Source organism: Heteronotia binoei, chromosome 9 (assembly GCF_032191835.1).
Source record: "Heteronotia binoei isolate CCM8104 ecotype False Entrance Well chromosome 9, APGP_CSIRO_Hbin_v1, whole genome shotgun sequence".
Taxonomy (NCBI): domain Eukaryota; kingdom Metazoa; phylum Chordata; class Lepidosauria; order Squamata; family Gekkonidae; genus Heteronotia; species Heteronotia binoei.
Window position 1 is genome coordinate 100,560,245 of NC_083231.1, and position 19,089 is coordinate 100,579,333.

The 19,089-nt window shown below is 44.1% G+C and overlaps 2 protein-coding genes across 2 annotated transcripts in view; both read right to left on the reverse strand.

Moving 5' to 3' along the window:
• LOC132577335 (probable E3 ubiquitin-protein ligase HERC6) overlaps positions 1 to 7,656 on the reverse strand; it is a 34,720-nt gene extending 27,064 nt beyond the window's left edge. Inside the window, exons 1-4 of the mRNA XM_060247067.1 lie at positions 7,419 to 7,656; positions 3,400 to 3,556; positions 496 to 572; positions 74 to 301 (exon numbers count right to left, since the gene is read on the reverse strand). Of these exons, the coding sequence (XP_060103050.1) occupies positions 74 to 301; positions 496 to 572; positions 3,400 to 3,556; positions 7,419 to 7,656 (700 nt within the window). The remainder of the gene's footprint in view (positions 1 to 73; positions 302 to 495; positions 573 to 3,399; positions 3,557 to 7,418) is intronic.
• Positions 7,657 to 17,770: 10,114 nt separating this feature from the next.
• The window catches only part of LOC132577334 (probable E3 ubiquitin-protein ligase HERC6), a 44,347-nt gene continuing 43,028 nt past the window's right edge, over positions 17,771 to 19,089 (reverse strand). The window contains exon 23 of the mRNA XM_060247066.1: positions 17,771 to 18,303. Coding sequence (XP_060103049.1) covers positions 18,092 to 18,303 — 212 coding nt within the window. The 3' untranslated portion in view covers positions 17,771 to 18,091. The remainder of the gene's footprint in view (positions 18,304 to 19,089) is intronic.

Genomic DNA, 19,089 nt, shown 5'->3' on the forward strand with positions numbered 1-19,089 from the left:
TACATATTCTAACCCTTAAGAGGAAGCCATTGAGGTGGGAAAGTACTCAAGAGGAATTCAAAGGCAGCCATACCTTTGGGATCACTCTGACTTAGTCCCAGCTGATGCATGTTGTTTCTTCCCCATCCATACGCAATTCCTGAAAGGGAGAGGGCAAAACTATGTGCCCCGCCTGCAGCCACCTGGGCCAATGGGATGCCGCTGAGAGCAGAAACATGCTGTGGTTGACCATGGGAAGAGTCTTCTTTACCGATCCCCAACTGGCCATAGACGTTCTGCCCCCAAGAGAAGACTCTGCCATCTTTGTTTCAGGAAAAAAGAAGCGGGAGACAGAGAGAGAAAGATTAGAGGGCACCACCACAACAGCTGGATTCCCCAGTGCACACCTTGACATCTGCAGCATTAATGACAAAACAGTGACAAATAAAACCTATCCATTTTATGAATTATGTAATACAATAAGGGTTGTTTATAAAGGTCAAATGAAACAATTACCGTTTGATAGGGCTATTGAGTGGTAGTGTCCACAGGCCACCTGTATGATTCTGCACGTAGATAAGAGCTCTATTTTCCTGTGTGGTGATCAGAAGGCAAGGAATCAGGCAAGCATTTAGGATTTTATTATTTTTATCTGGGATGAGATCATGCCTAAATACTTTAAAATCATCCTCTCATTCCTCTTCACAACACCCCGTGAAGTAAATGCTAATCAAGGAAGGCCACCAATAATCACACTAGACAGTAAACCTACCACACGACAAGCAGATTTCAACTCAGCTGAGGCATCATGCAAAATCATGACTCATTTCAACTACTCAGAGTTCACTCACAGATGATGACTCAGATCAGGGTTCGCTTTGGCAAATGTGCTTATGTGTTATGTCTCAAGTATTTCTGACTTCCAGTGACCCTATGAACGAATTATCTCCAAGACAGCCCCGCGCAGGTCTTGCAAACTGAGGGCCATGGCTTCCATTTCCCATTGGGTCTTCCTCTTTTCCTGCAGTCTTCAATTTTTCCTAGCGTTGTTCTCTTCCAGAGCCAGTTTGGTGTAGTAGTTAAGTGTGTGGACTTTAATCTGGGAGAACCAGGTTTGATTCTGCACTCCTACACATGCACCTGCTGGTGTAACCTTGGGTCAGTCATAACTCTCTCAGAGCTCTCCACTCAAGAGCAGTTCTTGCAGAGCTCTCTCAGCCTCACCTACCTCACAGGGTGTCTGTTGAGGGAAGGGGAAGGAAACTGTAAGCCACTTTGAGACTCTGACTGAAGGCTGGGGTATAAACCCAATCTCCTCCTCTCAGAGTCAGTTTGGTGTAGTGGTTAAGTGTGCAGACTCTTATTGAGAGGAGTGAAATAATGAAATGAGCTGAAACAAACAGAAGGCACTTTCCAAAGAAAGAACCAAATGTAATGTCTTAGTGATTGTAAAAACGCAAGAAGCAGAACCAGGTATGAAAAGCACAAATGCTTAGTAACCATAGAACAGGCGTATTAGCCTTGTTAAAATGCAGAAGCGGAACTACTGTAGTAAAAGAAATGACATGGTTGAACAGGCCATGACAACAGTAGAAATTAGTAGCAATAGAGACTAATAAGTAGCAAGTACGCAGGCGTAATCAAGTAATGAATATTAACCGACACCCCCCCTTAGGAGAAGGGTACATTTAAATGCACATGTAATGTATTTAACAGGAGGGGTACATATCAAGGAGGGAGTATGAAGTAGGCGATTGTGTAGGCTGTACCTTCCAAGTACCTTAAGAACATAACAGAACCTATGTTGGATCAGGCCAACGGCCCATCCAGTCCAACACTCTGTATCACTCAGTGGCCAAAATACACACACACACTCTGTGGCTAATAGCTCCATATTTCTATCCAATCCCCTCTTGAAGCTGGCTATGCTTGTAGCCGCTGCAACCTATGGGGAAAGGAGGAGGGACTCATCGGCCGGGAGTAAAGGATAAAAGGGCATGTATGGAACTGATCAGGGAGCTCGTTGCAAAGCAACTCCCTTCTTTCTTGATATCAATAAAGTTGTATATTTTAAAGGAGACTCCCGACTGACAGCTCTTTTTCTTTGAATCTCCTGGAGGGGCCGGGAGAGGTGGACATGTTGTCTCTAACATTATCTGGGAGAACCAGGTTTGATTCCCCACTCCCCCACTTACAGCTGCTGGAATGGCCTTGGGTCAGCCATAGCTCTTGCAGAGGTTGTCCTTGAAAGGGCAGCTACTTTGAGAGCCCTCTCAGCCCCTCCCACCTCACAGGGTGTCTGTTGTGGGGGAGGAAGATAAAGGAGACTGTAAGCCAGTCTGAGTCTCTGATTCAGAGAGAAGGGCGGGGTATAAACCTGCAGTCTTCTTCTTCTTCAGCATCATCTTCTCATAATGTGACCAAAGTATATTATAGCCTCAGTTTGGTCATTTTTGCTTCTAGAAGAATTCAGACTTGATTTCTCAAACACCCAACTGGCAGGACATCTCCAGAGAACAACCCAGGATTAAGCCACTATGTCTTCATTCATATACCACCCCAAACAGTAGTTCTCTTTCGTTCATTAACCAGCTGCAACCCATGGTTTCAGATTCTGGCTTGACAGATGCTAAAGAAAGCTAGTAGAGTGGTCTGTTTTCATACTGAGCTTCATTAAACCATGGCTTTACATAATGTCTGAACTAACTCACTCAATGTTAACTCAGAAATCAATCAGGTTTTCTCCATACAGGTGAGGAATGCTGGAAAGGGTTGGAGTCCTACATGCAGGGACAGAGGAGCACTACATCAGACTCTTCCATCAGTGGGCCACTTTCAGACATCTCATTGCAGCTGATCTTCTCTATCCATCTCCAACTGCTGTAGAAAGATTGGTGGTGGTGGTGGTGGTGGAAAGGGCCATCAAGTCACAACTGACTTATGGCAACCCTGTGGGATTTTCCAATGCAAGAGACATTCGGAGTTGGACTGCCATTGCCTACCTCTGCATTACAAACCCTGGTATTTCTTGAAAGTCCCCCATCCAAATTCTAGCCAAAGTAGATCCTGCTTAGCATCTAAGATTTGACAAGCTCAGGGCAGCCTGTGCAAAGATTAGCACCAAGGATTACTGGAGAAAAAGCAGAGGGGCAAATCCCAGCTAGTTCTGTTGTTTCCCTGCAAGTAGGACTTCAAGTCCCTGTTCAAAGCTTCTTGCTTGCAAGGAGCCTTCAGTATTCAACAGGTTGAGCTGGGCTGCGGTGGCAAGTATAACCAAGCTCCCATAAATAGTAAGGACATGTTTTTAAGACTTCCCTTGTGGGCCTAGTTGAATACTGATTTTGATGCATTTGTCCATGTTAGATGCCCACCACTCATTCTGGCTCAGATGCATCACAACTGTTACGGTTACACACTTACTTGGGGATTAAGCGGTCTTTAAGTTCTCCAGTGCCCAACTGGCCAGAAGTGCCGGCTCCCCAAGAGAAAACCCTTCCGTTGCTGCAAATGGCCAGGGAGTGCTCCTTCCCACAACTGATGTGGACAATCGTCTGTGCTTCCAGAGACTGGATTTGTTCTTTCAGGGGGACAAAAGAAATGTGTTTATATTTATTGATATATCTGTATGGTGACTAGAAGGACATATTTATACGTCCTGTTTCTGGCTACACACTGTTAGTTAATACAGGATTAAATGGCACTGAGAATGACAGCTTCTTTTGTTCATGCTCATAATACAACAAACTTGCTTTGAACACATATTGTAAACAGAACAATAGGTGAGGCGCAACAGGTTTTGCTACATGGGGACAGGCTTGTGCGCCTTGCCAGGGGCTGAGCACATTTCAGAGAGCTCTGAGAGAGAGAACAGGTAAGAAGTGCTATAAGGGTGAGGTTTGGCTTTCTAAACAGCTGAGGAAGTTGCTGAGAATTTCTGAGTTTGTGTGACTGCTGAAAATTCTGAGTTTGTGGTTGCTGGGGAATTGCTGTTTGGATTGAGTGGGCTGAAGATGATTGTTGCTGATTGATAAGGAGTGGCTGTATTCCTGGGGCAGACTGAGGCCCCACCCTCTTTGCATTATTAAACTGCGCCTTGCCAGAGGCTAAGCACATTTCAGAGAGCTCTGAGAGAGAGCAGATAAGAAGTGTGATAAGAGTGAGGTTTGGCTTTCTAAACAGCTGGGGAAGTTGCTGAGAATTTCTGAGTTTGTGTGACTGTGTGATTGCTGAAAATTCTGAGTTTGTGGTTGCTGGGGAACTGCTGTTTGTTTGGTTTGAGTGGGCTGAAGGTGATTGTTGCTGATTGATAAGGAGTGCTGTGTTCCTGGGGCAGACTGAGGCCCCACCCTCTTTGCATTATTAAGCTGCACCTTGCCGAAGAGATGAAGGGTTAGCTGTTACTTTTCTACCAGGTAATGGATCATAGTTGTCCACTGAGATGGTAACAAACAGTATGGACTGTCTGCCAAAGTCTCGAGGCAGCAGGAGGAAGGTTGCAGGCCTAACTTGCCTGGGAAATTATACATGTTTGTATACAAATGCTAGAAGTGTTCACTGCCACAGGAGGTGGTGGCGGCTACAAGCATAGCCAGCTTCAAGAGGGGATTGGATAAAAATATGGAGCAGAGGTCCATCAGTGGCTATTAGCCACAGTATGTGTATGTGTGTATATATATATTGGCCACTGTGTAACAGAGTGTTGGACTGAATGGGTCATTGGCCTGATCCAACATGTCTTCTCTTATGTTCTTAATTAAAGATTTTTAAAAACTTAATACATGCTTAAAGACTAGCACTCTTGCAATATTTTGTTTATTTAATGACCCCTCTTGCTCTGAATTATTGCATCGGAATCTGGAGATAATATCTGTACTGTAGCAATCTTGTGTATGCTGATCGGGTGTTGTATCTGTAAATTTCAAACCTACTTTTGATTTATTGACAGAAATGACACTTGGCTACAATGTAGTGAGTCTACAGCTTGTATAACAGTGTAAATGTGCTGTCCCCTCAAAATTACGCAACACATAGCCATTAATGTCTAAACAGCTGGCAACAAAAGTGAGTACACCCCTAAGTGATAATGTCCAAATGAGGCCCAAAGTGTCAATATTTTGTGTGGCCACCATTATTTTCTAGCACTGCCTTAACCCTCTTGGGGGGCATAGAGTTCACCAGAGCTTCACAGGTTGCCACTGGAGTCCTCTTCTACGCCTCCATGAAGATGTCATGTAGCTGGTGGATGTTAGAGACCTTGCACACCTCCACCTTCCATTTCAGGATACCCCACAGATGCTCAATAGGGTTTAGGTCTGGAGACATGTTTGGCCAGTCCATCAACTTTACACTCAGCTTCTTTAGCAAGGCAGTGGTCATTTTGGAGGTGTGTTTGGGGTCCTTATCATGTTGGAATACTGCCCTGCGGCCCAGTCTCTGAAGGGAGGGGATCATGCTCTGCTTCAGTATGTCACAGTACATGTTGGCATTCATGGTTCCCTCAATGAACTGTAGCTCCCCAGTGCCGGCCGCACTCATGCAGCCTCAGACCATGACATTCTCACCACTATGCTTGACTGTAGGCAAGACACACTTGTCTTTGTACTCCTCACCTGGTTGCCACCACACACGCTTGACACCATCTGAACCAAATAAGTTTATCTTGGTCTCATCGGACCACAGGGCATAGTTCCAGAAATCCATGTCCATAGTCTGCTTGTCTGCAGCAAACCGTTTGCGGGCTTTCTTGTGCATCATCTTTAGAAGAGGCTTTCTTCTGGGACGACAGCCCTACAGACCAATTTGATGCAGCGTATGATCTGAGCACTGACAGGCTGACCCCCACCCCTTCAACCTCTGTAGCAATGCTGGCAGCACTCATACGTCTATTTCCCAAAGCCAGCCTCTGGATATGACACGGAGCATGGGCACTCAACTTCTTTGGTCGACTATGGTGAGGCCTGTTCTGAGTGGAACCTGTTCTGTTAAACCGCTGTATGGTCTTGGCCACCATGCTGCAACTCAGTTTCAGGGTCTTGGCAATCTTCTTATAGCTTAGGCCATCTTTATGTAGAGCAACAATTCGTTTTTTCAGATCCTCAGAGAGTTCATTGCCATGAGGTGCCATGTAGAACTTCCAGTGACCAGTATGAGGGAGTGAGAGCGATAACCTGCTCCCCCTTCACACCTGATACCTTGTACCACTAACGAGTCACATGACACCAGGAAGGGAAAACGGCTGCTTGGGCCCCATTTGGACATTATCACTTAGGGGTGTACTCACTTTTGTTGCCAGCAGTTTAGACATTAATGGCTGTGCGTTGCATAATTTTGAGGGGACAGCACATTTATTTATTTAGTGGACTTATATCCCGCCCTTCTCACCGAAGTGTCTCACTTACACTGTTATACAAGCTGTAGCCTCACTACTTTACATTGTAGCCAAGTGTCATTTCTTCAGTGTTGTCACATGAAAAGATATACTTAAATATTTACAAAATGTGAGGGGGTGTACTCACGTCCGTGACATACTGTATATGGAATTTCAGGGAGTTTTTGAACTTTTACAAAGCTAGAACAAAGCTTGAATTTGGTGCCAATTTTAAGCAAGTCCGAATTCGATGGCACCTTTAAGACCAACCAAGTTTCATCCAAAATATATGTTTCCATGTGCAAGCAGACTTCTTCAGATACGCCCTGTTCACAAAAGGACAGTGCTACACTGAATACTCCCACAAATGGACCACCCACCCCTCTCTTCAGCAATCCACAGGTAGTGGCTTCATCCGCAAGAAGACAAGAAACACCCTCCCACCACCATACTGGATCGCTAAAGCACTTGTGTGGAGGCCGCCTATACAGCGCGTCCCCGCCAAGAAGGGAAACCGAAAGTAAACGCGCACAGCGTGACTCATTCTCGCAACCGCAGAAGCCAGAAATGGAAACCGAAACTTAAGAGCGCTGAATGGTTTTCCCGCCCATCGCAGCCGATCACGACCGGATTGCCATCAACCCCGCCCCCCGGATGGGCGCGCCTGAATAGATAAAGAGTCGCTCAGAGAAACCTCTTGCAAAGTAGACCCTGCCGGCTCGGCGGCACTCGCCGAGTAGAACCTGGCAGATGTTGCAAGAGAACAACAGCTGCAGGCAGAACTCGGAGCGCGCGCGCGGAAGAAGAGCGACTCGCCCAACTGCTCTGCGCTGCCTTCACTGCAAGTCTATCCCCCCCTCCCCAATGGCCTCTTCATGGCCAGAGCGAGGCGAGATCAAGGCGGGCGGGCCTCGACGGCCCCTGGGATCTGGAAAAGGGCCCCGCCCAAACTGGCCTTAGAGTGTTGCCCTAAGAGCACGTCTTCTCCCAGGGGTCCTCTCTGCTGCCACCCCCTCCTTGGAGACGGATTTTGCGGGAAATCTGGGCTGGGAAAGGGGGGGGGGGTTCGTACCTGGCACGGAGCTGCGGAGCCGCCCTGCGGGGAGCCTCCTGCCCAGCTGGCCCCGCGCGTTGTCCCCGCAAGAAGAGACGCCGCCGTCGGGGTGAAGCAGCAGCGTGTGCAGCTCCCCGCAGGCCACCAGCCGCACCCCGCGCCTCCACAGCGCCTCGGGCGCCGCACGGAAACGCACCGGCTGCTCCTCGCCCAGGCCCAGCTGCCCGCAGGCGCCTTCCCCCCAGCAGTAGAGCATGTCGCGGTTGCGCCCCAAATCTCTCCGGCGGCTTCTTCTCTACCGTCCAATTTAAGGACTAGCCGTGAGCAGCAGGAGACCCACCCTCCAAATCCTCGAGGGAGCCCAGCCTTTCCTAGGCCCCGCCCACCAGAGCTACCTAACCCCGCCCAGCCGTTTTTTGCATGGGTCACCACCACCAGCAGTCATCCACCCACCAAATCAGGGTCCGTGGCCGTACCAGAAAGACCGCGGGTCCCATCATGCCTCACGCTTTTTACATGGGACCCAACCAAACTCATCATAAGAATCGCAGTCTTTGCAGATCACATCAACAGCAATGGATCGCACTACAGAAACGTGGACTGGGTGAATCGAGGTGCCACCGTTCCAGGAAAATGTCCGGATTTTTACGCTGGAATGCTTTTAAGTGCAACACAAAAGCAGCAGCATGCTCATGTGCACAGCTTCCACTGTAAGAAGCTCCTAGTTCCCTCCTCCAGCAAAAATCTGTAAGATGTATAGTTACCAGCCTCCAGGTGGTACCTGGAAATCTCCATCCCACTATTACAATTGATCTCCAGCACTCACTACTTTACATTGTGGGAAAAGGCCCTTTTTTGTGGAAAAAGTTCAGCAGGAACTTGTTTACATATTAGGCCACACCCCCTGGCGTTCCTGCTCAAGAAAAGCCCTGGTTATTGGGTGAGGGTCACTACACAGAGACAGTGGCAAACTGCCTGGGAATATCTTTCATTGAAAGCCCCGTGGAGTCCCTGTGGGTCAGCTGCAACTTGACAGCACACACACACTTGACAATACCCAAGCTCTGAAAGGAGGCAAATTGTTTTAAGTTTGTTGCTCAATACTAAGCTGTTGTTGGTATGTAAAAGCCACACATTCCTGCCTAGAACTGGCCAGGAGGTACACAAGTCAGGAGTCTCAGTTCAGCATGCCTTAAAAGAGCACCCTGTCTTTGATGACCCATCACACACATGCTGACATTTCAGTACAGCTCAAAATGCTACGCCTAAAAAGGGCCAGAGGAAGAACCCCAAACAATGCAAATCCTTTACCTTCACATTCCAGGTTCTGAGATAAAAGAGAACGGTGTCTTAAGCAAAGCTTTGAGAAGAGTTGCATTAAAAATGAGTCCAGTGGCATCTTTAAGACCAACAAAGTTTAATTCTGGGTAGAAGCTTTTGTGTGCATTCACACTTCAGATACCTGAAGAATCTCTGAGGAAATGTCCAAGCACAGAAAAGCTTATACCAAGAATTAAGAAGAGGAGATTGAATTTAAACCCTGCCCTTCACAAGCCGAGTTTCAGAGCAGCCTACAATCAATCCCCTTTCCCTTCCCACAGCAGACACACTGTAAGGTACGTGGGGCTGAGAGAGCTCTGACAGAAACTGCTCTTGTGGGGAATAGCTTTGCAAGAACTTGTGACTGATTCAAGGTCACATCAACAGGTGCATGTGAAAGAGTGGGGAATCAACCCCAGTTCTCCCAAATAAGTCTGCACATTTAGCCATTACACCAAACTGACATTGTTGGTCTTGAAAAGGTGCCACTGGACTCAAACTTCGTTCTATTGCTTAAGAACATAAGAGAAGCCATGTTGGATCAGTCCAATGGCCCATCCAGTCCAACACTGTGTCACACAGTGGTCAATATATGTGTGTGTGTATATACATACACACACACATATATATACTGTGGCTAATAGCCACTGATGGACCTCTGCTCCATATTTTTATCCAATCCCCTCTTAAAGCTGGCTATGCTAGTAGCTGCCACCACCTCCTGTGGCAGTGAATTCCACATGTTAATCACCCTTTGGGTGAAGAAATACTTCCTTTTATCCGTTTTAACCTGACTGCACAGCAATTTCATTGAATGCCTACAAGTTCTTGTATTGTGAGAAAGGGAGAAAAGGACTTTTCTCTACTTTCTCCATCCCATTCATAATCTAGTAAACCTCTATCATGTCACCCCACAATCGATGTTTCTCCAAGCTAAAGAGCCCCAAGCGTTTTTTTTTTTTAACTTAAAATTTTTATTTTATAAGAAAAAGAACGATAATAACATTTCTTATACAAACACAAGTGATTAGCTCAAACACAGCTTCCATGCATATGTCGACAAAGGTGTAGCAACCAAACTTTTAGAACCAAGTAAAAGAAAAAGTAAATAGATAAATAAATACAAAAATAAATAAAGGAGTGATAAATATATGATAATAACCAGCATACATATTCATATGTTTGCATTTAACCATGAATCCACCTTTATACATTGGCATCTATACTTATAACATGGTCGTGTCCCTAAGCAGTTGCCTAAATAATTTCAAGCAGGCCCGGTCTGTGCAAGCCAAGTTTCAGTATAAAACAAAGTCCAGGAACTTTTTCGGCATTGCATACTTCTTGGATGTGTTTTTGTTTATAAAGTCTAAAAAAGGAAACCATCTTTCCACAAAATTTCCCCCTAATCTGGGGTTGTCCCCCGCGATGAGTTGAGAGGCAATCTTATCTTGTATTATAAGTTCCCACACCTTTTGAAACCAGCGAGTTATTGAAGGTATCTTAGTGCTCTTCCAAAGTTTTGCAAGCAGCAGTTTTCCTGCTAAGAGCAAGAGTGAGATGAGTTCTGATTTCAATTTGGAGTAGGCTGTTTTCGGCCACAAATTAAGAAGGACAAAATCAGGGGTATGAGGGATGGTTTCCTGTACAATTGCTTCAATTTTGGTAATTATACTATTCCAGAATGTCTGCACTTTTTGACACGACCACCAACAATGGAGGAAGGAGCCAGAAGTCCCACAACCTTTCCAACAGAGGGAGCTGATGTTTTTCTGTGCATGGCTTAGCATTTGTGGAGTCAGATACCATCTCGAGATTATTTTGTATTGCTGCAATTTAAAATTAACGCATCTAGATTTACATAAAGATGAAGTCCAAATTGTATGCCACTGTTCCTCAGTCAGGTGTGTGCTACAGTCCTTAGCCCATGCATTTTGCTGTGATGTCGGGTGTGCCCAATTTTTTTGATTTAATAAAAAGTATATTTTTGCAATTACACCTCTCATTGTCGTATTTTCATCATGTATTAATTTCTCGAAGGCATTCAACTGATTAACTGGTAGCATCACAGGGATCACATTGTTTAGAGTATCATGTATCTGATGATACTCAAACCAAGGGATTTCGACTTTGAATTTGGTCTTGAGCTGCTCACGCGTATATAATTTACCTTTGGCGCTAATGTCAGTAATTCTCATAATTTTTCCTTTTCTCCAGGTTTGGAAGTTTTCTTTGGGCATGCCCGGCGGGAACCAGGGTTGCCCCAAGAAAGACATAATCGGGGTTGATGGCTGAGTCACTACAGATCTATACTTGTCCCAGAGTTGTAGTGTGTAGCGTAGGAAGGGGTTAGCTAAGCTGGTTTTTTTCCTATCCGTTTCGCTAACCCATACAAATTCATTGAGATGAGCAGGAAGAACACTTGCTGCCTCTATTTGCAGCCAGGGTAGGTCACAGCTTTTCTTAGAATATATTAGGATGTTCCGCAGCTGGGCCGCCAAGTGATATTTTTCTAAGATTGGCGCACCTAGACCTCCCTTGGCACTAGGTTTGGCCAGAAGATGATATGCTATTCTTGGTTTTTTATTCTGCCACAGAAACAGGGAAAAGCTTTTTTGCCACATTTTCATTTCACCTCTTGGGATATCTACAGGAATGTTTTGAAATAAGAAAAGAAATTTAGGCATCACAAAAGTTTTTAATAAATCAATTTTCTCCAGCAGGTTGAGTTGAAGTTTTGCCCAGGACTGTAGATCTAATTTAACCTTTTTAAAGAGTTGCCCATAATTTGCACTAATCAAGTTGGCTAGGTCTATAGGAATTTGGACCCCCAAATGTCGCCAGGCTTTATCGACCCATTTAAAGGGGAAGGTAAGCATAATGTCCCGGCGCACCTTAGCAGGAACATAAATTGGAAAGATTTCTGATTTAGATATGTTAATAGCAAGGCCAGAAAATTTTCCAAAGGTGTCTATTGTTTGCATTAATTTAGTTAAAGATTTTAATGGATTGCTTAAGTATATGACCGCGTCATCTGCAAACAGACTAATTTTATGGGTTACTCCAGCAACTCTTATACCTTCAATTTCGGGGTCCATCCGTATTAGGTGAGCTAAAGGCTCTAGTGAGAGGGCAAATAGGATCGGAGACAAGGGGCAACCCTGTCGCGTACCTCTAGATAAAGTGATTACTTCAGATTTGAGGGTGTTAATACTAATTTGTGTTTTCGGTTGATTATAAATGGCAGCTATTGAGTTTAGAAATTTTTCCCCAAAGCCCATTTGTTCCAGCACTGCTTTCAAATATTTAATTTCCAACCTATCAAAGGCCTTCTCGGCGTCTAACGAAGCAATAAGAGAAGTTGTTTGTGTTGATTTACCGAAATGAATTAGATTGAGTGTTCTCCTAATGTTATCGGCAATGGACCGGCCAGGAATGAATCCTGTCTGATCCGGATGGACATATGCATTGATAATTTTGTTTAGTCTGCGGGCCAGCACTGTGGAAAAAATTTTAAAGTCATGATTTAGGAGCGAAATTGGTCGAAAAGATTTAGGGTCTTGTTTGTCTCTCCCTTCCTTATGAATAACTATCATTTTTGAGTCTTTCCAAGTCTCAGGTATAGTGCCTTCTGACATTGCCAAATTACATGTTTTCGTTAAAGGGGGTAGCAAACTAGAACTAAATCTTTTATAAAATTCGATAGGAAATCCATCATTACCAACCGCCTTGTTGTTTTTGATTGAGGAGAGCGCTTCACGAACTTCTATTTCTGAAATAGGCCTATCCATGAACTCAGCATCGTTAGTTGACAGTTTCCGGTCGAATTTCATGTCCCTCAAATACTTTTTGAAGTCCAAATCTGCCTCTATAGCTGTACTATACAGGGTGGAGTAGTAGTCTTGGAAAACTTTAGTAATTTCCTGGGGTATGACGTGCAAATTGCCTTGAGGCGATTTAATAGAATGGATTTGAGAGTTTGCCTTATTTTGCTGGAGTCTAAATTTTAATAATCTCAGGGATTTTGCTGTTTTAGTAACATAGCGTTGTTTCAAATATAGTAGATTTTTTTGGACGTCTGAGGTTTCAATTAGGTCTAATTTATTTCTTTCCATAGTTAGTTTTTTAAGGGTTTTCTTTCCTCCAAATTTCTTATGTTTTGTTTCCAATTCAGTGATTTTGGATCTAAGTTCCAAAATATCTTTATTTCTGTTTCTGTGGCAGAATGCAGCCAAAGAGATTAAGTTGCCTCTAAGAACAGCCTTGAAGGCATCCCATACTACGTTTTGTGCAACTCCGCAGTTGTCATTGAATTGAAAGTATTCTTGAATCTGTTTATCTACCCTATCGCAAATGCTGTCTTTCGTCAACAAGAGTTTATTCAAAGTCCAGGTCTGCCCTTTGCTATTTAGCTCTTGCATCATGAAATTAGCTGCTACCCATGAGTGGTCTGAGATGGTCCGGGAACCGATTTCAACATCATGGATACAAGCTAAGAGAGCTGGGGAAGTTAAAATGTAGTCAATCCTGGAGTATACGTTATGCACGTGTGAGAAGTAAGTGTAATCTCTTGCTTTTTGGTGTAATGCCCTCCAGGCGTCTATTAGATTTAAGGATTGCAAGAGGTTGTTTAGGCCTGTTTCTTTAGTGTGTCTCTTTTTGGGCTTCTTACCCCCTGTCTTATCGAGGTTCAGATCTGCGATGTAGTTAAGATCACCTCCAACAATAAGCTCACCATGCTTGAAATCCATCAGCTCAGCGAAGGTCTCTCTCAAAAAGGACAATTGGCTGCTGTTGGGTGCATAAATAGAAACAACCGTTATGGGTTTACCGTTCAAAGTACCTTTAACAAAAATATATCGTCCTTTGGGGTCTGATTTGGTATCATGCAAATCAAAAACAGTGTCTTTAGAAAATAGGATTGCCACCCCTCTTGCTTTAGATGAGCCTGGCGCATGATAGATCTGATTGAACCATTTAGAGCGCAACCCGAAAGGGGCTTGTTTCTTCACATGAGTTTCTTGCAGGCAGACCACATGCGGTCGCTGCCTTGCTAGAAAGTTAGAAATGCGAGAGCGCTTAATTGGGTGTTTAAACCCTCTGCAGTTCCAAGTTAACAGTTTCAGACTTTTAGACATTATAGGCATTAAGCGTGAGGTTTAGTACACTTTACCAGGAGACTTAAGGTGTTGTTTCACTAATGCAAACTAGATCAATCCTAATGTGAATTGCTATTTTATAAGAGCTGGTAACTAAGTCGAGGAAATAGCAGAGTTAAATTAATAAGGAAAAGACAAGGGGAAAAAAAAAAAAAAGAAGGAAAGGGGGGGAATGCCAATCCACCCGCCAATAAAGAACAAGACAACTATATTCTACTCACTCGCACCCAATTCTTGGGTGAAGTTTCACAGCTACCCAGTAACTAGGGAGCTAGGGAAAAAACCCCTTTAGGTTTCCCTTATTTGAAACTCTCAAATCCCTACCAAGAGGGCAAAAGCTACAAGTAAAGCACAAATACTTTAACCTTCCTCCCCCATCCTCATTTATTAAGCCTTAAAAACTCTAACATCTGGGTAATATAAATATCAACCTTAGAAACCATGAAGAGATGAACTTAGCCTTAATATGCGTGCTTTGCACCATTAGTTGCTGTATGGATATTGAAGGCAAGAGTGCTGTTGCCAGATCTGGAAATAAAAGTTAGTTGCATAACCTCTCCTGTGGAGCTAGTGAGGAAAAGCACAATAAATGTTAACGGTCAAAAAATTCCATTAGTTCAAAAGAAAAAGGCCTCATCAGAAGTTTTAAGGCAATGTAGGTATGTCTATGAAAACATTTCCCTTACAAGCAGCTCTATTAACGAGACTTGTAAAACAGCTTTCTATGGGTTAACAGTTGCATAACAAATTCAAAATGATTTCACACAGGTAAACCCCCCCCCCCCAACAGGATTGCTTGGGCTCATTGATTTTGTTAGTTAACATGTATGTTTTACATCTCTGTTTGTTAAATGATGCATTACCCTAGCAATCAGTTCTTCTGCTGAGCTTAGTAAAGCAGAGTTCTCAAGGTTAACATTGGCATAACAGTTTCATAACAGTTTTTGTAAGATAAAAGCCCAACGGGGCTATTGAGGCAAATTAACTTTTTGTTAGCTCCAATGGAGTTTATGTAGAGTTGCAGAGATTTAAACCGCATCTTCAGATGGCTGGTTGTCTACAGGCGCTTCAAAGTTCTTTCGTAGCTCTTTTTCTTCTTCTTCTGAGTATTTGATGGCAAGAGCATTCAACGCTGTGATTCCTGACTGTGCATCATGGATCTTGTAAAAGGCGCCATTTTTAAACAACAGGAGATCCGAAGTCGGGCTCCATCTGAACCTAAGGTTGCTCTCATGCAGCTTGCTGGAAACGATCTTTAGCTTTCTCCTTTTCTCAAGTGATTCTGGCGAAAGATCAAGCAGGAGCAAAAATTTTTTCCCCCTGTATACGATAGCATCCATTTGCCTTGATTTTTGGAGTATAAGGTCTTTCAGTCGAGAGTTAGTAAATTGGACTAGAATGTCTCTAGTAAAATTGCGCCGTTGCGAGGAAATGGCGCCCAGTCTTTGAACTCGAACTATACTAGCAGCCACGTTGTCGGGAAGGGAAAATGTCTCCCTCAGCCAGTCTGCCACAAAAAGCAGCAAGTCCTTTTTCTCTTCCGCTTTCTCATCAAATCCGCGAAGCTTAATATTTAGGGCACGCCATTTATGTTCCAAGGTTGCCAGTCTGTTTTGCAATTTATGCTCGTTTTCTTTTAAGGTGGTGACTTCCCTTTTTAACGACAAGCCCAGCTCTGCTGAGCGTTCAGCTATGTTTGCAGTCGTATTGAGGTCTTCTGTGAGCTCCCCAATCTTTTCTTTCAGTGGCTTGATATGATCTATAATGGCTTCATTAAAATACTTGTGGATGTCCATTTTTAATAGATCTAGGTCTTTTTTAGTGATTGGTCTTTCTGCTTCGCTATCAGACTGAGCAGCGTCAGCAGGCCTGGGAGAGGTCGGAGTGGGCGCCATATTAGGGCCGTCTGGGGAGCACGCGGTCGAGTCACCCACCTTTAAAGCGTTTTCAGGCAAGAAGAAAGCCGACACCAAAGTTTTCTTTTTCGGAGCTTGCTTCTGTTTGCTTCGGACGGCTTTTCCTTTTGTTTTTGTAGGCATTAGAGTTTGTTTCGTTGATTTCTGAAGGTTTTGAGGAAGGAGGAGATCGGAGCTAGCTTAGGTTGCGTCCGCCATTAACTCGCGACGCTCCGCCCCCCGCCCCAAGCGTTTTAACTTTTCTTCATAGGGAAAGTGTTCCAAACCTTTAATCATTCTAGTTGCCCTTTTCTGCATTTTTTCCAATGCTATAATATCCTTTTTGAGGTGCAGTGACCAGAATTGTACACAGTATTCCAAATGAGACCGCACCATCGATTTATACAGGGACAATATACTAGCTGATTTGTTTTCAATTCTTCCTAATAATTCCCAGCATGCCGTTGGCCTTTTTTATTGCAATCGCATACTGTCTTGTCATTTTCAGTGAGTTATCTATCACAACCCCAAGATCTCTCTTGGTCAGTCTCTGCAAGTTCACAACCCATCAACTTGTATTTGTAGGTGGGATTCTTGGCTCCAATGTGCATTACTTTGCACTTGGCCACATTGAACTTCATCTGCCACGTTGACGCAGCCTCAACAGATCCCTTTGGAGTGCCTCACAATCCTCTCTGGTTCTCACCACCCTGAACAATTTAGTGTCATCTGCAAACTTGACCACTTCACTGCTTACTCCCAACTCCGGATCATTAATGAACAAGTTAAAGAGCATGGGACCCAGTACTGAGCTCTGCGGCACCCCACTGCTTACCGTCCTCCACTGTGAAGACTGCCCATTTATACTCTCTCTGGTTCCTATTAATTAGCCAGTTTTTGATCCACAGGAGGACCTGTCCTTTTACTCCATGACTCTTGAGCTTACTAAGGAGCCTTTGATGAGGAACTTTATCAAAAGCTTTCTGGAAGCTTCAGACCAACCTGGTTGTCCACCTGACTATTGGTAGTTATATTGGCTGACTCAAACTCTAGGTTTGTTTCCAGTGTTGCTTTGGGAAGGGGGAATATGCATTCCAAGGATTTAACTGTAAGCTGGTGCTTTGACCCCCACATGTAAAGTGCGGGTGAGGAATGCCAGATTATACATTTGAACTAAAACATGGATTTTATGGTTTTGCCACATGCTTAACGAACATTACCTAACCAACATAAGAGAAGCCATGTTGGATCAGGCCAATGGCCCATCCAGTCCAACACTGTCACACAGTGGCCAAAAAGAAAAAAAAAACACCCCGAGTGCCACCAGGAGGTCCACCAGTGAGGCCAGGACTACTAGAAGTCCTCCCACTGTGCCCCACCAAGGACAAGAATACAGAACATCACTGCCCCAGACAGAGAGTTCCATCTATACCCTGCCAATAGCCACTGATGGACTTCTGCTCCATATGCTTATCCAATCCCCTCTTGAAGCTGTCTATGCTTGTAGCCGCCACCTCCTGTGGCAGTGAATTCCATGTGTTAATCACCCTTTGGGTGAAGACTTCCTTCCTTTTATTAGTTCTAACCCAACTGCTCAGCAGTTTCATTGAGTAACCCACGAGTTCTTGTATTGTGGGAAAGGGAGAAAAGTACTTCTCTACCTTCTCTATCCCATGCATAATCTTGTAAACTTCTCTCATGTCACCTCTCAGTCAACGTTTCTCCATGCTAAAGAGCCCCAAGCATTTTAACCTCTCTCCATAGGGAAAGTGTTTCAACCCTTTAATCATTCTAGTTGCCCTCTGTTGTGGTTAAGAGCCCTGGACTTGAGCCTGACCAGCCAGGTGCCAATCCCTGTTTGGAGGGTGACCCTGAACCATCATGATTATCTTGTTCAAAAAACCACCTTGAAAGTCTGCTGTTAAGATGCCCTAAGTCGTTTAGAGACGATAAAATATCCAGCCATTGAACAGAGTGATCAAGAAGTCAACAGGGCAAATGTAAAAACAATATTTTATTAGAAATAGCCTCTAGTGGAAAATTTATAAGCAATATAAAACAATACTTTATTAGAAATGAGTCTGTCTTCAAAAGTCTATGATGGTCTCCAGGAACCAGCAGGAATCAACAAATGGGTAAAATTTCCTTCTTGCTTCCTGAATTTCATCTGTTTGTCCCTTCTCTGCTATAGCTGTTGTTTCAAAGACAGAGAAACGCCCCCCCCCCCACGCGAGACACATGTCCACCAAGCACTGAATCACACTACTGCAGTAAGCTAAGCTATAAACTTGCACTTGCGTCTATGAAATTAGCAGCTTCATGGTTTGCCGAAGCCTCGATTGTTCTCAATGGCCAGGAAAAGTTTCTCCTTCAGTTTTTCTATTGTGGAATAAGGAGGCAGAAGTAGAATTTGACAGCAGGTCTGGGCTTCAGGAAGGTGATCTTCTGAAAGCCCCTCACGCGAATGAATTTTTAGGTGCATGTCCTCCTTTGGTTTTACAGGCAGCCGGTCACTTCCTGAGACAAACACTGAAGATGACAGATACAGTTTAGTTGACGCTCATAAGCCAAGCCAGAAAACAGATGATTCCAAGTATGTCCAGAGTAACAAAACCCAGTGGCAGTGGGGGAAGCGAGATACTGCTCCCATGCAGAAGGAGACAACTGGAAACAACACATACGCATGAATGCAGCAACAATGAAGTCAAGGGTATGGGCTCTCTGCAGTCCTCTGTCTCAGGCAATTTGCCACATAAAGAGACACACTTTCCCTTGTAATATGGTATCAAAATACAAGGACAACAGTGCAGGTGCCTATAAAGTATACCCCACAGGCTGAAGGGTTTAAAGCACAGTTAATATTATGGGACTCCCAAAACAAATCTAATGTAGAACACTCTCATCTTCAGCAAGACACGTTTTGAGCTTGAGAGTGGACTCATTTTAAGATAGTTAGTATAGTAGTGCTAAAGGAATGATGGTTTCGAACTGGGAAACTTCCCCTGCTCTCCAGCTTAAACCATTAAACTTACAAAATGCTTTGGTGGCAGTTCCTCTCTCAGCCCTACCTAATACACAGGGCAAAGATGGAATTGTTCCACCAGGTCTTTGGTTGAGGCAGTCAGGCATCCAGATAGATCTTAGCCCCTCACCCCTCCCGATACCACTGATATTACTGAAGTACCATCTATTATTGTAGGTACCCAGTTTATGTAGTAGAGGCCAATTGAGCCCAGCTGGAAATTCTGTGCTTTTAAAGGAACTTATATTGTTTTACTGAACTTGTTATATATACTGATTTTCTATGTCTATTTT